Genomic DNA, 19,320 nt, shown 5'->3' on the forward strand with positions numbered 1-19,320 from the left:
TGATCATAAAGATTTAATATCACGAATTTATTCAATGGAGTAGTGTTTATGATCGGACCGAGAGTTCGAGTTCAATAAGAATTTTTATGACTACCGACCCGGTTTATTAAAAATAGAAGTTTAATTTAGAACCGGTTTTTATTAAAAACTGGTTCAACCGATGATTTTGGACACTTATAACAACTGGTTTTTAATGAACAACGTGATTTGTGATTCATTAGTCTTTAATTTTAGGATTCTTCGAAGAAACCTTCTTATACAAGTCTGTAAATCATTCCTTTTCTAAGTATATATTCTTCAGAAATCTTATCCAAATCTTAGAACCCAAAAAATCATTTTCTTTGAGTATCAAACTAAGTTATGTATTCTTTTATGACTTTAATTTGATGTAAAATTATGAACTTTTTTAAGGGTATTTTATTGATATGATTATTGAAATTGGAAACAGATTTACGCATAGAAGAAAAAAAGATTTGGGAAATTAAGACTTCCAATATATTTTAATTATTTAATAAATAGAAATTAGTCCAACCGAAGTGAACCCCAATCGAGTCTTGATTCGACCAATTAAGAAAAAATTTAGTTCAATCATCGATTCAATTTTAAAAACATTGCAACAGAGTTGGAATGGATCGAAAGAACTTTACACACGAATAACTATGTTACTTTGGAAATAACCTTTTCAGTTTGAACGATTTTTTAATTTTAGCACTGGACTATGAAATTTTCAAATTCAAAAAGGAGGAATAAATTTGAATTGAATTGTTATAATATGGATCATTTAAGTCCCACTTAATAAAATATTAATCTATTAAGGATTTTTTTAAGAAAAATACTTGAAATACTCTTTTAATAACTTTACAAAGTGTTTGATCTAAAAATATCCAGACTCAAATAAAAAATTTAATCAATTTATTTGGTTATTAAATTAATGTCAAAATAATATATTTTTATTTATTAAAAACAATTCATAAATTCAATATAATTTTATTTGACTCAACTTGCTAATTTTTTTGTTGAATCAATTCGATGAACATTCAAATAATGTTTTAATTATTTATAAATTTTAATAAATCTAATATACGTATACCAAATCAGTTTGAAGATAGTGATGACCATACTCATCTTCATCGTCATCCATGTGAGTTAAAGATTATTAGTTTTGAGAAGAGAAAACAAGGATTTATTTTTTTATTTTTTTTTTCGATTTAGATATTTTTTTCATTAATATATAAGAAATGATCATTATCAAGGGGGATGTCACTAATTTTAAAACATAGGAATACCTCCAAATATTCTCAAATAAACACGTTTCCTTAAACCTCGATAATCATTGAAAGGGTAATTATTGCACTTTAACTTCAAAAAACTTTTTTGTCTAATATTTTATAAAATGAGTACTAAATGGTCCATATTTTTTTTAGAAGGGACTTTATGATACGTATTTTCAAAAAATAGATCTTTGCGGTCATTGTCCCTTATAATTATTGTGTATTTAGCTATCATACAGATCGATTTAATTTGATGCTAAGAGCACACACCAAATTTGTAAACAGATTCGCGCTCTGTTGCCCTATTTGCCATCTGTCCACATATTGATATTTGTAAACAGAGTCAGAATGGGAGGTACAAAGTAGAGGTGCACATTGGATTGGGTAAATCCGAGAACCGAACCAATCCGAAGCCTTTTGGATTGGATTGGTTCAGATTGAGCATGGTTTGGTTCGGGTACGGATTGTATATAAAAAAATCCAATTGATTTGGTTCGATTCCGGATTAGGGGTGTAATAGAACCGAACCAATCCGAGAACCGAACTAATCTGAAGTATCTATTATAATATATATATGTTACGAAGAGGTAACTCATCAAAGTCTTCAACTTTATCTCCTCTATTTTTTTTTTAACAAAAACTCATAAAAAATGTACATAAATCTCTCTCTCAAATGAATCAACCCATTTTGGAAAAACTTTTTCAAAGAGTTTGATTCCTTGTTTTTTTACGAAAACCTTTATACCATGTTTGTTAGATGAAATGTATTATACGAATCTAGGTTTGGATTCGTTAATCTACCATTTATGGATTGGTTTCCTCACTAATCCATCCAAAATACCAATTTTAAAATTATAATTTTTTTTTTGTTTTATCGAGCTTTCTCTAATTTTCAATTTATACAGATTTTTGTCAAAATTTAATCATAAAATCATTTTCATTTTAAAAATAGGCATTATTTATGATCTGATCCAAAGGATTCCTTTTTTGAAAGAAAAAATACTTGTTTTTTCTATTTTGAAAGTATTAGAACCGAAAACTGATCCGAACCAAGTTTGGTTTGGATTGGTTCGGTTCTATAGGGTAATTGGATTGATTCGATCCCAAATTTGTAGAACCGATCATGTTTGGTTCGATTTCAATTTTGCCAAAATTTGAACCAATCCGAACAATGTGCACCCCTAGTACAAAGGGAAGAAACGCGAAAACCATCCCCAAAGTTAGTCCAGCACTGCAGCACTTTATCAAAATCACCTAAAAATAAAGTGTCACAAATATAAACAAGGATGTAAGTAATGCGATGTATTTCCTATCACACAATGGCAAATTGTGCTAGCAAGCAAATTTTAATAATACACATTTAAATTATATTTTATTTTTATATAAAATTAGCAAAGATAATTAAATTAAAAAAATTATTTTATAATACTAATAAAAATTATATATTTAGTATACGTAAATGGAAAGTTCGGTGGGCCAAAAATTTTGGGCCAAATCAACATTCGTCCTTAAAAAATTGTTTCAAGGACTTTAATTTTGAGAGGCTTTTACTACCTACCTAAAAGCAACAAAAAAAAAAAAAAAGCTTAGATGTTTTGTACATCAGTCTTCCTAAAATGAATAAATTACTATGTATTAAAATTTTATTTATAACAAGTTACTATCGATGATTACTGAGAAAAGTAAATTAAATCATCATTTGTGATTAATAAAATATTTATGTAATTAACACATGTATCTTTTTAGCGTAAATTAATCACACAGATCAAAATCAACATAATCAAAGTCAATGGTTGATGATCATTCTAAATTGTAAACATAAAAATCTTACAAAGTTTTGCAATTAATATGGCTAGATAAATATTATGAGGGTAAACCCGATAATCGTTGATGTCGATATATAAACAAAAAAATATAACATTAGAATAATTTAAGGAAAAAAGCCATAGAAATCGAGTAGGTTCTAAGTTTCACTAAATATACTCCAAAGCATGTTTTCGTAATGCAATCAACAAAAATTAAGTTTACCTAAAAGCACTTTTAAAGTATAGAGTAGAGAGAAACATTTAACCACCTTAAGAGAAAAAAAAAATTAAAATCTTGATGTGCAAGTTTATTGGTCCAAAACTCTTGATGTGCAAGTCAAGCCCGCCCATATCAAAGTCCAAAAAGCCTTCCAAAAGCTTCCATGGGCTCCAGCCTTAAACAATCATTTAGTTAATTATTAGACTGGAGCAGTTTTTTTTTCAAAAGAAATTGGGTTCCAAGGCCAGTTTAAAGTCACAGCTTAGATTGCACACTTCTTTCATATATTTTTGTAAATTAGAATTCTAATTTAATTATATGTTGTTCTTAATCGCTGGACCTTAACTAACCTAATGGGCTTAGATTGATAAATGAGTAGAAAGTGTTGGCCTTGTGCTTTTGTTTTCGAGGTTGGTTTTACGGTTCCCAATCAACTTGTGAACCGCGATCACACGAGGTGCACCATGCATGCTATTGTGTGTTATTTTTTTCATGAAGACTATATGAACCAAGAATCTAACCAAACTGATAGACGAGACTGAGAATTGAACCCTTAGGGTATGTTTGATTGCATGGAAAGTCACTTTCCATGGAATTTGAAATCCATGGAAAATTAATAATGGAAAATAGGTAGGGTTGGAAAATCAAATTCCATTGTTTGATTTCACTTGGATAAAATCATGGAAAAAATATGAGAAAAAAGAAGAAGAGGAGAAGGAGGAAGAAGTTGAGAGGAGGGGGAGAGGAAGAAGAAGATGACGAGGAAGAGGGAGGGGGGAGGATGTGGCGATGAAGGTGGCGGCGGCGACGAAGGCGACTGCGGCGGCGGCAATGACGGCGACGGTGGCGGCGGCGACGATGGCGACGACGAAGGTAAGTGAGGAAGATGGGGGGAGAACGTCGTGGTGGTGGTGGAGGAAGAGGTGAGGGATGGAGAAGAAGGAGAAGAAGAGAAAGAGAGAAGGTGGTCGGAGACGGAGCCGACGGCGACGGCGATGGTGACGACGGCGATGACGACGACGGCGAGGTTAGTGTAATGGTGGTGGTGGTGGTGGTAGGAAAGAATTGAGGATGGAAAATATGGGTGGATTTTTTGAATGGGGTGGAAAATGAATTTCCATTTCCATGTGCAATCAAACACTTGAAAAATGTCATTTTCCATGGAAATTGATTTTCCACCCTATTTTCCATGTGCAATCAAACATACCCTTAATGACTTACTACTTTTTAGGTTTTCTTTTAATGGTGGATTAATGATTATTTTTATGGATAGATTAATAACTTATTAAATGAAATATGTGTTCATTATTTAAAAAAAAAATAAAAAATACATTGCTTCCAGGCATATTTCTAGGATCAATATTGACAAATCATATAACTAAACCAAAGCAAATCGAACTTATTGCGGTTCAGTTATATGGGTAGTTTGGTTTGATTCTGGTTCTTATTTAGTGGAACCTCTCTATGTCAGTTTGGTTCCGATTAATTTGGCTCCAAACCAAACCAAGTTGAATCCTTAATACATGTTTTTGGACTAAAGATTCTACAAAGCTAGTTGTAGCATTTCTTAATTCAAGAGCTTAGAATCTGTTGATTAAGTTGATTCCATTATTAGATTGGATTGATTGATTGTCTTTCTATATTGATGAATCATTGGAATTTATGTTCATTCAATAGCACGATTCTAAAAATTGTTTGAGATATTAAGATGACTCACCCAAGTCATCTGGTTATCCAATAACATGAATTTAAACTATGTTAAGCCCTTTTTTTTTTTTTTTTCAAGATTCTAATTGAGTGTTTTTTATTTTTGTGAATCTAACTAATAAGCAATAAGAATTCACTCTTGACAGTGATAATTTTGTGTAGAATAATGCTGAAGTGACCTCAAATTGGACCTTACGTCGCACTCCTTGACATGAAAGTGAAAAAGCATCTATGATTCCTATTCACTTTCATGTCAAGATGTGTGATATGAGGTTCAATCTTGAGGTCACTCCAGCACGACTCTTTTGTGTATATGTAAAGTAGATCCTAGAAGTGAAAGTATGTGAAATTTATCCATGAATGCGGTTACAAATAATCAAATTATTAAAATAATCCGAATTCTAAATAGAAACGATGAAAAAAAAATATAATAAATTTGTTTGATTCATCAAACCAATTAAAAAATTGTTTGGTTCGTTGAACCCAAACAAAATTCGGTGGTTTGTAAGTTTGCTTGATTTTATGAATCCTATTGTGAACTAGTTTAGATTTTATCAAAGAGTCGTGATAACATGACTCACAAGGTGTACCCATATATATACACAACATGATAATGTAGGAAATATAAGTTGGTGTTTTTCATATCTTGGATATTTTTCATTTAATAGCATGGTTTTTCTAAAAATAGTTTGAGATATTGAGATGATTTGTCCAAGTAATGTCGTTATTATTCGTGAAGAGCCGTGCTGGGGTGACACAGTATTTACTGTGATTCTCACAATTCTGACATGGACACGTATACATAATCATAGATGATTTTTACTCGTATCACAAGAAAACACATCTATGGTTATGTGCACATCCCACGTTAGACTTGTGAGAATCGCAGTAAATACTTTTATATTTTAGCATTTTCCATTCGTCAAATGATACTAGATGTCAAACTAAGATTTAAAATCATACTCAATTGCGTTGCTCCTTTAGTTATTGCCATAGTTTTGAAACTCGAAAACTCAACTTGTGTCAGAAAGTCTATTGAGTCGAGTCAAGTTGAAAACTTGCTAATTCACTCAGCTGGGTCGAATAAATACTTTAAAATAAAAAATTATTTGTAGTTCTCTACAAAGTTGAGTTTTTGACCTGACTCAATGTATTTTTGAGCTGACACGATCCAGATGACTAGTTGACTCAAATAGTTGGTTCCGCTGAGTTTGGAGGCCGCATCATCTCGAAATTCAATCGAGTTGAGTCAACTTGACAAGTTTTAAAACTATCGTTATTACCCAACAAAGCATCTATTAACTTCACATGTTATTGTCCATCGCCTTTTATTTTTTTCAATGACAGGGGGTATCAAAACTTACGTTGGATTAGTGGGATCGAAAGAGCCAGAGGTTGGGCCAAGGTGTGTGGGTCTCATCCCCGGACACGTGCAAAACCTGCACGTCACATGCACTTTAAAGTGAGATGGGTGCAACATGAGGACTTTTCAGGAGGTCACCTATCTTAATACTATGCTCACCCAAACATATTCAATGGTGGAGTTTTGATAGGATCAGATGCATTAGTGCTGGTATGATCATACCCTATTGTCTTTCATCCTTTCCATCCACTTTGATACATTTTAATTACTATCAAATTTGAAGTAGTAGTCAAGCTAGACGTTAGATATAATAACTTCTACATAAATTCTCTTCAAATTTGTACCACATTTAACATACAATAATAATAATCAAATTAGCTACCAATATATAATATCTTCAGTTTCTTCCAATTCTCAAAGAAGGATCAATGCCTTTACTATTGCCTGCAAGTATTTGAGCAATTTGTAATTGTGTTGTGGCAATGATCTCAGTTCTTTTAAGATCCATCTCTCCTCTTTTGGCTTCTGCTTCCACTCTCATTCTCTCTACTTCTCTCATCGTCTCCATTCTCACTTGCTCAGACCTCACAACCACCTCCGCTAACCACCGAATGCCTTCGACGACCTCCCAACCTTCCTTCCTTCGTCTTTTATTCTTCATTTTGTTCTTCTTTTCTACCTTTATTTTCTTCATCTTCAATTTTTCTTTCATGGTATCAGAGACAGGTGTACTACTATCCATTTCCATGGACATCTTGTCTGATCCTCCCTCCGAAGTTTTCGCTCCCATGCCCTCTTCCTGTTCAAATGAAAGAGTATGAATCAGTGAACATTAGAGCCAATACCCCAAAACTGAGTTGACTCAGCCTTCTCCAAAACTTCTAGCTGATCACTTTGGAAGGTATAATGAATTTGAATGCTTATATTGCCTAACCAACTTTTTTATATATTTTTATAATACACTAAATAATGAAATAAAATTATATTAATTACACAACAAATAAGAATTAGAGGGAAAAAAAACCCAAATCTATCACTTTCTTCCTCTTATAAACAACCAATTTCCCCAGGTAGTTATAGTTTCACCAATGGGAGGATTCTCCCTGGGTCACCGAAAAAAAAAAACCCAAACCTAAGCTTCTTCAATTCCAAGAAGGAAGGAAAAAAAAAGGGGGAATGGGAATGGTCTATAAAAAAAAATAAAATGGTTAAGATCAGCACCATACAAACATTACATTTAATTTCATTATTTTGTGTGATAAGAAATGTTGGTGTTGCTATATATAATCTATCCTAAAGAATATATAAGATCTAAAATGAACTCACATATTTACATAACTCTAGGGCTAAATCAAGTGGGTGAAACATGAAGACAATGAAACAAATAATAATAAATAAACAACAGTTTATGATCGACGTAAAAAATTAAACGACTAAGTTGCAATATTAATCACAAACCTTGGCCAAACGTTCAACACCATTTGATTCATGTGAATTTTGGTGGGTAGCAATGGTAATAGGTGGTAGAGGAGCTGGTGGTGATGATGAGGGTGGTGGTGGTGGTGGAGGTGGTGGTAGTTGATCAAGTAGCACAAGAGGAGAGTTACTAGTAGGAGTTGTTGGAGGATTAGTCCTACAACGGAGCAAGAGATCAAGTCGTTGAAAGAGCGGCCATGATGAGGTTTCCACTGCGACAGACTCTGATCTATACCGTTTCTTCATCGATTCAATTTTGTTCTTGCATTGTGTTTGTGTCTTGGGTGACTTGGTAGAGTTAGCGCGCGAAGATACAAAGCGTGCTACATCTTCCCAATCATGGCCCTTGAGCTTGGCTCGATTCCGAAGTACCCATTTGGATTCATAGGCATCGAGAAGGCTAGAAACTGCACCTTCACTCCATTCATCTCTTTTTAAGCGATCACCACCACCACCACTGGAGATAAGTGGTTTCCTCAAAGACTCTTCCATGTTATTGTTAGGAAGAGATTGGCTGTTTTGGTTAAGTTCTTCTTGGTTCATCTCTCCATTCTATTTTCTACCTGTTTAAACTTAACTTGGATTGATTCAATAGAAGTTTATGAAGATTAAAAGGAGAGAGAGGGTTGAAAAGAAAACCACTAGCATTAGAGAGGGAGAGAACAAACTTGTGTAAGTGGCCAACCAAGGTGATCACTTTGTCAAATGCCTTAATCATATAAAACTCACTTTTGTTCCTTTATTTGGAGTTTTTGTTTTTGTGGTTAGGTTATCTTTATGTTGTGGATTCAATAGAAGTTGATGGGGAGAGAGAGAGAGAGAGAGAGAGTTGGAAACCACTAGGGTTGTCAATGGATCAGAGCATATCCAAAATTTGATCCATTCTAATACCATAAAATAGGGTCCGGAACGATGATTTGGGTTCCATTAATCAATCGGGTATATTTTGGATCAATCATAGTGGGATGATAGTATATCAGGATATATAATATAGATAATATATTATATTTAGGCATATGATGGACATCTACATTTATATATAAAATTGGATTCAGTAAGGTCGATCCAAATCCAATCCCATAGGTATCGGTAGGGTTGTCAATGAATCAAGGTCAACTTGGTACCAATCCGATATGATCTGATAAGTATCGAACCAGACTCTTAACAAATTAGGTTTTATCGGATCTCAATATTTTGATCCAATAACAATCAGATCAGACCAAACCCGACTTGATGTAAAAAATCTGAATAAAATTCATATATTTAAATGAATATATAATATAATTTCTAATATTTTATCAAATCGGGACATGGTCAATCCAGATCCTATCCAATAAGATATCAGATTAGAACCTTATCAAAATCAAACTCATCGATATAGATCCAAAGTTATTGGATCGAATTTCGGGTCTGATCTGATCCATTGACAACCTAGGCATTGGATGGATTTTTTATCGAATCCAATTCTTATTGATTTGATCCAAACCAATCATTAACTGCCCTAAAATTAAACCACAAGTCTCAGAGAGAGGGAGAGAACAAATTAACTTAATTGTGTAGGTGGGGAGAGAGAAAGAATGGGTTGAGAGAGAAAGAAAGGTAAGGATTGAAAACCACTAGCATTAGAGAGAGAGAGAGAGAGGGGAGAGGAATACAAGTGGCCAACCAAAGTTGATAACTTTGTCAAATGGGTTAATCATACAAGACTCACTTTACTTCTTTTTTTGGAGTGAGGTTTTTGTTTTGTTTTGTTTTATGGTTTGTAAGGATGTTTGTTTTTGTGGGAGTTGTGGGGTTTTGGCAGTTAGCGTGGATTTGAAGCCAACCGAGAGATCCACCACAGTGATTATTCACGTGGTGATGCCACCCACTCCCACTCTCCACCACTATCACCACCACCACCCAAATACGCTTCCGTCACTCACCTAAGCTGGCTATTCTCTTCCTTCCTTTTTGGTTCCCTTTTTTTTTTATGCATTAGAAAGGTTAAGTATATTCCTCACCACTATCACCATGAAAAGATTATTATTACAATCCTATGGTTTCTTTCTCTAACCCTTTCATTTCAACAACCTTTAACATTAAATTCTCGTCTTGAGACAATGTTTCGATCGAAAGAAAAGTTGATTGAAATATTTCGAAACATTCAATGTTTTAGGGTTAATGTTTTGTACCAATCTTGACCGAAATCTTTCAAAACGGTATAAAACTTTTAAATCATTCAAAAGGTGATCCACAATTTGCTCTACATACTTTTGTTTGAACTATTTTTAAATGAATGGTTGCTTAGATTTTTTTTTTTTTTTTTTTTTGATGTTTTACACAATCAAATAATTTTTTTTTATTTTAAAAAATTACCTAATTGGATTTTATTTTCATAAATTTTTCCAAAGTTAGTTTGTATTAGACGAAAATTTGTCTAACCACAAAAATAAGTTTGTACAAGTGAAAGTTGTGTCCGACACTAAAAATTGTATTTAGCTCCGAAAGTTAGTTCATCCCAAACGAATGGATGACGAATAAATTGATCTCGATAGGTAAATGTTTTGAAATTGTATCCTATTCCATAATTTGATTACAAGTTTTTATCAATTTCCATATTTTAACCCCTTTTTTTTTATATTAATTATGCAATTGATAATAATCAAAATTGTTTTAAATTGGTAAGTTGGACTTGAACCCACTACTCTAGCATTGCAATTACTGAATAATAAGTCCAAAATTGATTGATTAGTAAGTGCAAGTTTCCTAGAATCCATTACCTTGAAATCCCTAGGAACTTCGTCCCATCTTTAACCAATCCATTGTGTCAAACCTCATTTGAGACTAGAATATTATTTCTTTGAGTTGTGTTGGAGTAACATTGAAATGTACATCGATTCTCACATTAATGATGTGGAGGTGCACACATAACCATAGATGCTTTTCACTCGTATTGCGATGAAAGGCATCTATGGTTTCATACATACATCCACGTCAACCATGTGAGAATCAATGTACATTTTAGTGTTAATTCAGCATTTTCCTATTTCTTAATATGAGGACATACAAGAGCTAGCATATCTAGTTACCAACCACATTGTTTCCTAGGTAGGATCCAACACTCAATACTAGGGGGTTTGAGTGGGTATATTAGATTAATTAATATTATGTGACCCTTCTCAATCACCCTGGCATATCTTTATTTTAAGTACACCTATTTCATTATTGAAATCCAAATCATTTGAATATAATAGGTTTTGGTTTTATGTTATTTGGTATCTAATATAATAATCTAAAACAAAATCGATAGGACCCAAAAATCAATTGGTATACATGCTATACTTTCCTTCAATATTTTATACCTTTTTTAATACAAATCAAATACTTGATATCAGAACATTGAGTGGAGCAAATTATCTTTGGTTTTGAGTCCACTATTTTTCTTATTGGAATCTAAATAAATAGGAACCAAGGGTTAAGGTGCCAATTTGCTAAGTTGCCACAATCTCGGTTTATGAACCGCTTTCACCAGCTAATAATTAGTAATGAGTCATGATAATCTAACTCATTTTTTTTGTACGCTCCCTTCACAAAATCATAGATCCTTTGCTTCGGGATACACAAGGATAGATCTTTATGCTTTTGTATGATTCTTTGAAGAGAGTGTACAAAAAAGTAAATCAGATTATCAGGACTAAATTAGTAATTAATGACTAATCTCATTTGCCTAACCAAAAAAAAGGGGGTCCGGAAGCTTCTCTAACCTCATCTTTTTTATCCCAAGATGATCTAAGCATGTGATGCCGACATTTTCTTGTGCTAGCCATCAACACGACAATGTTACCACGATTGTTTGATCAATATAGTTTTGTTTCAAATACTTTTGATTGATGGAAATATGACATTTTCTCGAATTAATTGATTGATTATCAGAATTGTTCTCATCATTAATATGAGGACATGGCGGGGTATGCCTACCAATCTCATTCGTATGTGTCCTTTGTAGGTGCAAGGTGGGATCCAACACTAAATAGAGTGGGGATGTCAATCAATGTTTTAAAAACCAACCTGAGCCAATAATTTGTTGAATTGGTAATATATTGGTGCAATTTTGTTGGATTGATTTATATTTATTAAAAAAAAAAAAAATTAAACATGAATCATAGTCAGGCTGTGTGTATATCACATGAGAAAATATTGGCTATAGCCAATTATCTCTACCCACCATCCCCCTTTCTTTGCCCACCTAATGTCCATAAGTGTTGGTTAGGACAGGAAGCCTAATTATGTATGGTGGGCTAGAGGAACATTTTTTTCATAAACATTTTTTGTGATGTCAGGGTGTCTGGACCCATAGGCTTAACTAGCATAGGCAGGGTAATTGGCCACGTAGAACACCATCTTGCCCAAATCGCCCAGTACATACAATACCCTACAAACCACACATATCAGGTAAGTCGGACTAAATCTTTATGAGTGGCCAATAAGGGAACTTGAACTCAAGACCTCTTCCTTTTTGGAGAGAGGCCTTAATCACTATGCCCAATACTTATTGGTTTTCACATTCCAATTTCATTATACGAATCTAAATTATTTGAACATATATTGATAGACTCAAAATCACAATCAATTTACATACGTACAAAGTCCAAAATAAGTTGTTGTTGTTGTTTTCTTTTCCTTTTTTCTTTTTTTCTTTTTTGTAATTTTTTATATTTTTCTCTCAAAACCAATCATCCCAATTTTGAATCCCACTTCTTAGTACATGAGCCCCAAAAATGAAATCGTCATACATAATGGATTTCAATTCTGGGCATGTTAATTATCAAATTAGAATCGACCCTTTAACATCCTTTGTCAATTGGTCCTATTTCTTTTATGCCAAAAAAGAAAACAACCGAATCAGATGAACAAGATCAACTATCTATGGACCTTACTTTTGCACCATAAATTATATGATATTTTATTTTTAATTTTTTTTATCTTCAATTGTCCAAACATTTGCGACAGATCTGGTGGTTAAATATTAGTCATCAAATCTGGCATTTGCGTAGGCTCCAAAGTGAGACTCATGTAATGGTCGGTCCCTTCTAGCCGCATGTGACTAATTATGACAATGATCACTCTTTAGCCCCATTTGTGTGGGTGTCACAAGTTTGCAAATATGACAAAGTAAGACTACACTACAGGAACACTTTTGGCTCTTCTTATTTAATCTGCACGTGTGACGACCTCTTTATTTTTATTTTTTTTATTGAATCGTGATAATCTGACTATCCCACGTGGCACACTTGATCGACTCTCTTGACATGATAAATTTGAAAATCGTAGATTTATATGCCTCAAGATACAAAACTGCATTTCCCCGTAAAAATGTGTATCTCGAGATGTAGAGATCTATGCTTTCCGAACTTGTCACGTCAGGAGAGTCGATTGAGTGTGCCTTGGGATAGTTAGATTATCAGGACTCCTTTTTACTTTTTTTCGAATTATCACAAGGGGTGCAACTTGGGCTCACCACTGACCTGATCAAAGCCCAACCAACTTTTGAGTAGGTCTGGACAAGATTTTCCATGCCGAGCCCAACCTAAAATTGGGTTAGCTTGAGTTTAAGTATTGGCCAATCCAAGCATGACCTTTTCAAAGCTAATCTAGACCATGACTCTGTCATTTGGCCAAACTTTGAGATGGATTGGATCAACATGTAGGATGAATAGAGTAGGGTTGGCAATGGATTGGTTAGGTATCGAATCAGTATCAAATCGTTATCGATCCGACATATTTAACTTACAATCCAAATTCGTTCGGATTAATGAATCTCTGAATTGAATCCGATCCATTTAGGATTTCAATCTATCTGATTGAATCTAAACACCATTTTTTCAAATAGAAAAATAGGGATTTGAGGTGGAGGCTAAAGAAGATGGGTTTTGGGCATTTTAGGCTAGAGAGAGATTACAATTCAAGATGGATTTAGGGTTTCGAGAAGAGAGCAAGAGATCTGGGATGCCATTACAATTCTTTAGAAACGAATATGTTATTAAAGTAAGCTTTAATTTACAAAAATAAATATTTCAACTTCTCAGTTCGAAAGATAGATTTAGGATTTTTAGAGGAGAGTGTAAGAGAGCTGAGACGCCATTAACGACCTTTAGATTGAATATTAGCGTCATTAGCGAATGAGCTGGATTTGTCTTTTCTATGATCTTCAACTTCAAGAAGAGCTACAATGAAAATCCCTAAATCGCGACTAAGGGGGAGGGAGAGAGAGAGAGAGTTTTGGGAGAGGTTGAGAAGATGGGTTTGGAGCAAAAAGAAGGGTTTTGGTTCAAGTGAAGAAGGTTCTACTGAGATTTGAAAGTGATGGGTTCAGAAGAAAAAAAAGAAAAAAAACAAACAAATGTGTTATTATAACCTATTCATATCGAAATTTTGTTGGATTGGATTAGAGTTGATCCGAGCTCGATTAAAAAAATATCGGATCTATAATTTCTAATCTAAATCTGATTTGAAAATCCTACATTTAGACCGGGATCATATTTGTTTGGATCGAAATGAATTGGATACCAGATGAAACTCAGATCATTGCTAGTCCTATAATAAAATGCCTCAAGTACTAATAAAGCACTTCAATACAATTAATAATCTACTTCTATTTAGGATCCAATTTGGAAGTTGATTACACACATCTTGAGGTGACGCATATGGAAACTACAATCACCCCTTCAAAAATGCAATGCCCTAGTTCTAGGTTCTTGAGAACTCTACTCAATGTCTTCATGTCTTTCTTGTGTCCATTTTATTCCATTGCCCTAATAGTTTACATAGTTTCTCAGTGGCATCTTGTCATTTTCAAGGATAAGTTTTGTGCATATTGATACTAGTCTCTCCTTTTTTCTTTTTTTTTTTTCTTTTTTTCTTTTTTTCTTTTTTTATATGAGAGGATTTTCCTACACCATTTTGGGATGGAACTAATCCATATAGTCGCACATTTCTTGACCCCTCTCAAAAGTTTTCCAACATGTAATAAGATAAGTCAGGAAGGCCACCAAATTTTGAACACATGATCAATGAGAGAAAATCCTCATCACTATTTTTACTGTTTAGCCGATCCCTTGGGGGCTTATTATACTAGACTAAAAATAGTTGTTTTTAAGTCACCTTGATGAATTATCTACCATTGTAGATGATTGTTTGTGATATCCCAAACCCATAACTAACGCATTCCCAAATGAAAATTTTCACAAATCGTGCTACATTGCCCAGTTGGACACTAAGTTGACGTGACAGTGCACATATAATCATAGATTTCTTTTCCTACGATACAAGTTAAAAAATTAACAGTTTGATAAATGCAGACAGTCCATCATTTTCCAATTTTCACCTTGCCTTCCTAAATTTGTTGGGCACATTGTGACATAATCAATTGCTAGACAGAAGAAACATAGGGTTGGGGCTTTCAAACGACTAGATCATCCCCAAAGGTTCTTCTTAGGATGTATTTATGTCGAATTTTGGTACTTATATCATGCCATATAGGCCCATAAAAATATGCCACGTGTCCAGTCTGTATGGGACCCACAAACCCATTTAGAAAATCATTAACAATCATAAGGGTGATGTATAACATGATACTATAGTGACCCATGCAGATGATGGATCAGAATGGATAATCAGTGGGACACCTAATTTAACCAACGCATCTCATGAACTTCAGCAAATTCATCTCCTCCTGCTTCAACCAATCACCATTACTTTCTCTTCAAATTGCAAAATTAATTTCTTATTCTTCTCCGAAAAAATTATTTTTTCCAATTTTTATTCAAAAACCCAATCTTTATCACTCTACATCACACACCCCAATTCACAACTCAATTTCCGAAGGTTTCTGTTCGTGGGTTCTCTCCCTTTGCAACTCAAGGTCCCTAAAAGAGGGTATTTGTTTCCACAGCCTCATAATCAAGTTGAGTTTTCATGATCACCTGTTCCTCAACAACAATCTCCTTTCTCTTTATTCAAAATGCTTTGGAATCGAAGATGCACGCAACTTGTTCGACGAAATGTCTCAGAGAGATGTTGTCTCCTGGACAGGGATCATATCTGCTTATGTAAGAGCTGGAGACCAGAATGAGGCACTTAATTTGTTTGATTTTATGTTGGTTTCTGGTTTAGTCCCTAATGAGTTTACGTTCTCGAGTGTCTTACGCTCATGTTCGTTTCTGGAGGAATTTGAGTTGGGAATTCGTACTCAGGCACAGATAATAAAACTGGGGTTCGAGTCAAACCTGTTCTTGGGAAGTGCTTTGATCGATTTCTACTCTAAATGTGGGTGCTTTATAGAAGCCTCTGCAATATTTGAGGCTATAAACAATGGGGATACAGTTTCTTGGACAACAATAATATCTTCATTCATTCAAGCTAAGGAGTGGGGTCGGGCTCTTAGATTGTATCTCCGGATGATTGATGTGGGAATTAATCCGAACGAATTTACTTTTGTGAAACTTTTGATGGCTTGTGGTTTTCTTGGTTTGGGATATGGGAAATTGGTCCATGCACATGTCGTAGTGTTGGGAATCGAGATGAATTTGGTTTTGAAAACAGCCCTTGTTGACATGTATTCAAAATGCCAGAGAATGGATTATGCTCTGAAGGTCTCGAAGCAAACACGCCAATCTGATGTGTTGTTATGGACGGCTTTGATTACTGGATACACTCAAGTCTCCGATTTTAAACGTGCAGTTGGTGCATTTTGTGACATGGAACTTTCAGGAATCTCTCCGAATCCATTCACATATGCTGGAATCCTTAGCATTTGCTCTTCAATCCAAATGCCAGAATTAGGGAAACAAATCCATTCACGGGTGATTAAGGCTGGCGTGGAGTGGGATGTCTCTGTTGGTAATGGACTTGTGGATATGTACATGAAATGTTCCGTGATGATAGATGATGCTTTACAAGCATTCAAAGGGATAATCTCACCTAATGTCATCTCATGGACCTCCCTGATTGTTGGGTTCGCTCAATGTGGGCTCGAACATGAGGCTATTCAGGCGTTTTTAGAGATGCGGGTTGTGGGTTTGGAGCCAAATTCCATGACTTTGTCTGGGATCCTCAAGGGCTGTGTTGGTCTAAGTCAAGTAAGGAGGCTACATGCTTACATGTTTAAAATTAATAATTACTCTGATGTAACAATTGGGAATGCTTTAGTAGATGTTTATGCTAGACTTGGGATGGTGGGCGATGCATGGAATGTCATCAACATGATGACCCATAGAGATGCCATCACTTACACAAGCTTTGCCGCAGGAATAAATCAAATGGGTCATCACGAGATGACATTAAGCATCATTGCCCGCATGCATGATGAAAATGTTAAGATGGATGACTTTAGCTTGTCTACCTTCTTATCTGCATCATCAAACTTAGCTGCAATAGAACCTGGGAGGCAGCTTCACTGTTACTCTGTGAAATCTGGCTTATGTAGTTGGGTATCTGTCTCAAACGGCCTTGTTGACTTGTACGGGAAATGTGGGGGTATTAATGATGCTCATAATATTTTTGAGGAAATCATCGAACCAAATGTTGTGTCGTGGAATGGTTTAATCTCTGGATTGGCATCAAACGGTCATTTCTCCTCCGCCCTTTCATGCTTTGAGGATATGAGGTTGGCAGGTATCCAGCCCGATCACATTACATTGTTGATTGTGCTTTATGCTTGCAGTCATGGTGGCTTGGTTGATAAAGGTATCGAATACTTCAACTCCATGAGTGGAGCTTATGGCATAGAACCACAATTGGATCACTATGTTTGCTTAGTTGATCTCCTTGGCCGAGGTGGTCGACTAGAGGAGGCAGTAGGTGTGATAGAAACAATGCCTTTCAGACCTGATGCATTGATCTACAAAACCTTGTTGGGTTCTTGTAAGGTACATGGGAATGTAGCTTTAGGGGAAGATATGGCAAGGCGGGCTCTCGAGCTTGACCCATCAGACCCGGCAGTTTATGTGCTGCTTGCAAACATTTACGACAATGCAGGGAGGTCCAAATTTGGTGATTTGACACGTCAGATGATGAAGGAGAGAGGGTTGAGGAAGAATCCTGGACAGAGTTGGGTTGAGATAAGAAACAAAGTACATCTCTTCACATCAGGAGATCAAACACATCCACAGATAAATGAGATTCATGGAAAGATAGAGTCGCTAAAGGTGGGGCTGAAGAGACTGGGACATGAGTATGTCAGCGATGTGGGTTTGTCTTATCATAGTGAAAAGTTGGCAATTGCTTTCGCTATTTTGAACATACCTTCAATGGCTCCCATACGTATAATCAAGAATTTACGTATTTGTAAAGATTGCCACACTTTTACAAGGCTTGTAAGTCAACTGGTGAAGAGAGAGATAATTGTGAGGGACGGGAACCGATTTCATTCATTCAAGAAGGGGGACTGCTCGTGTCAAGGGTATTGGTAAATGGTGAGAGTAACAAGGGATCCTCATTTCTTTATTTATTAAAAATAAATAAAAAATCATCTTAGATTGTTCTTCTTCCTTGTGTCTTCTAATTCTTACTTGCTGTTAACCTGCCCAATTCGATTATAACCAATTTCGGAGGCCTGGAGCTCCCATTGAGTATTATCCTGGGTCACACAAATGATACCTTGTAAGTTATAACCATTTTGTTCTTAGCTACCGAACCAAATTGAATTCTATTGTAAATCAAAGTAAATCTTTCTGAGTTCAGAAATTATTTAAGGATGAAAAAGAAGGTAAATCAAGATTATGAGATGGGCGTCTCTGTTTAATTTTTTTGTGAAATTCTATCGACACTTCCTGACCATCAGTTTGACTGCTGTTGAATTGCCGTATCTGCTGCTCCTTTTCTTTTTTTTATGAAATATATTGTTTTATGTGACATTTCATCTCATTAATTGGTGTGTTACTAAAGATAATTGGTGTGCAAGTATAATCTATGTAAATCGGTACTATACATATTGTCAGGAACGGCAAAGCAAACATTGAAGCAAAAGAAGCAAATAATTTGTAAAAAGCTCATGTAAAGCCACATCAAGTTTAAAAATATAAAAATTACAGTGATGCAAAGGTTTTGTAAGCTAGAATCCAAAGGGGCCTCACGCCTTCAGGGAATGTTATGTCCTCCTCTCTCTCCCTATATGTCATTTACAAGTCGTAGGCATGTGTTTGCTCTTAAGCTTAGGCTTGGTGCTTGGTGCTTGTCTTCTGTCTTCATCACTTTACCATTCATTGTGGTGAAATCCACCCAGCTTTCCACTATGGCCATCGGAGAATATAGATCTTGCACACATTGTCATTGGTGTTTCAATTGAAGTCATGGCTGCAATGCATCCAAGAAGTATAATAGTTTGTTCTGACCCAGGGACACACGATGCCCATTTAATGAAGTTGCCTCAACTTCCTACTGGGAAATAAACTTCACGTAGAGGACTGATGTGTTCTCTCTGGACTTGGAGAACAAGGA

General features: G+C 35.0%; 2 protein-coding genes across 2 annotated transcripts; one reads left to right on the plus strand and one right to left on the minus strand.

The window, feature by feature from the left end:
• Window positions 1–6,649: 6,649 nt before the first annotated feature.
• LOC147397003 (sequence-specific DNA binding transcription factor) lies at window positions 6,650–8,534 on the minus strand. The gene is made up of 2 exons (XM_086452372.1): window positions 7,825–8,534; window positions 6,650–7,165 (listed from the first exon to the last, which is right to left on the minus strand). The coding sequence occupies exons 1-2, from the start codon at window positions 8,383–8,385 to the stop codon at window positions 6,764–6,766; spliced, it is 963 nt and encodes a 320-aa protein (XP_086308498.1). The 5' UTR covers window positions 8,386–8,534; the 3' UTR covers window positions 6,650–6,763.
• A 6,712-nt stretch (window positions 8,535–15,246) lies between these two features.
• Window positions 15,247–18,714, plus strand: LOC147397004 (Pentatricopeptide repeat (PPR) superfamily protein). Its single transcript, XM_086452374.1, has one exon. It carries the CDS (start codon window positions 15,531–15,533, stop codon window positions 18,291–18,293), a length of 2,763 nt encoding a protein of 920 aa, XP_086308500.1. The 5' UTR covers window positions 15,247–15,530; the 3' UTR covers window positions 18,294–18,714.
• Window positions 18,715–19,320: the final 606 nt, after the last annotated feature.

This window comes from Akebia trifoliata, chromosome 8 (assembly GCF_017979445.1).
Source record: "Akebia trifoliata isolate Shusen 1 chromosome 8, ASM1797944v1, whole genome shotgun sequence".
NCBI classification, from domain to species: Eukaryota; Viridiplantae; Streptophyta; class Magnoliopsida; order Ranunculales; family Lardizabalaceae; genus Akebia; species Akebia trifoliata.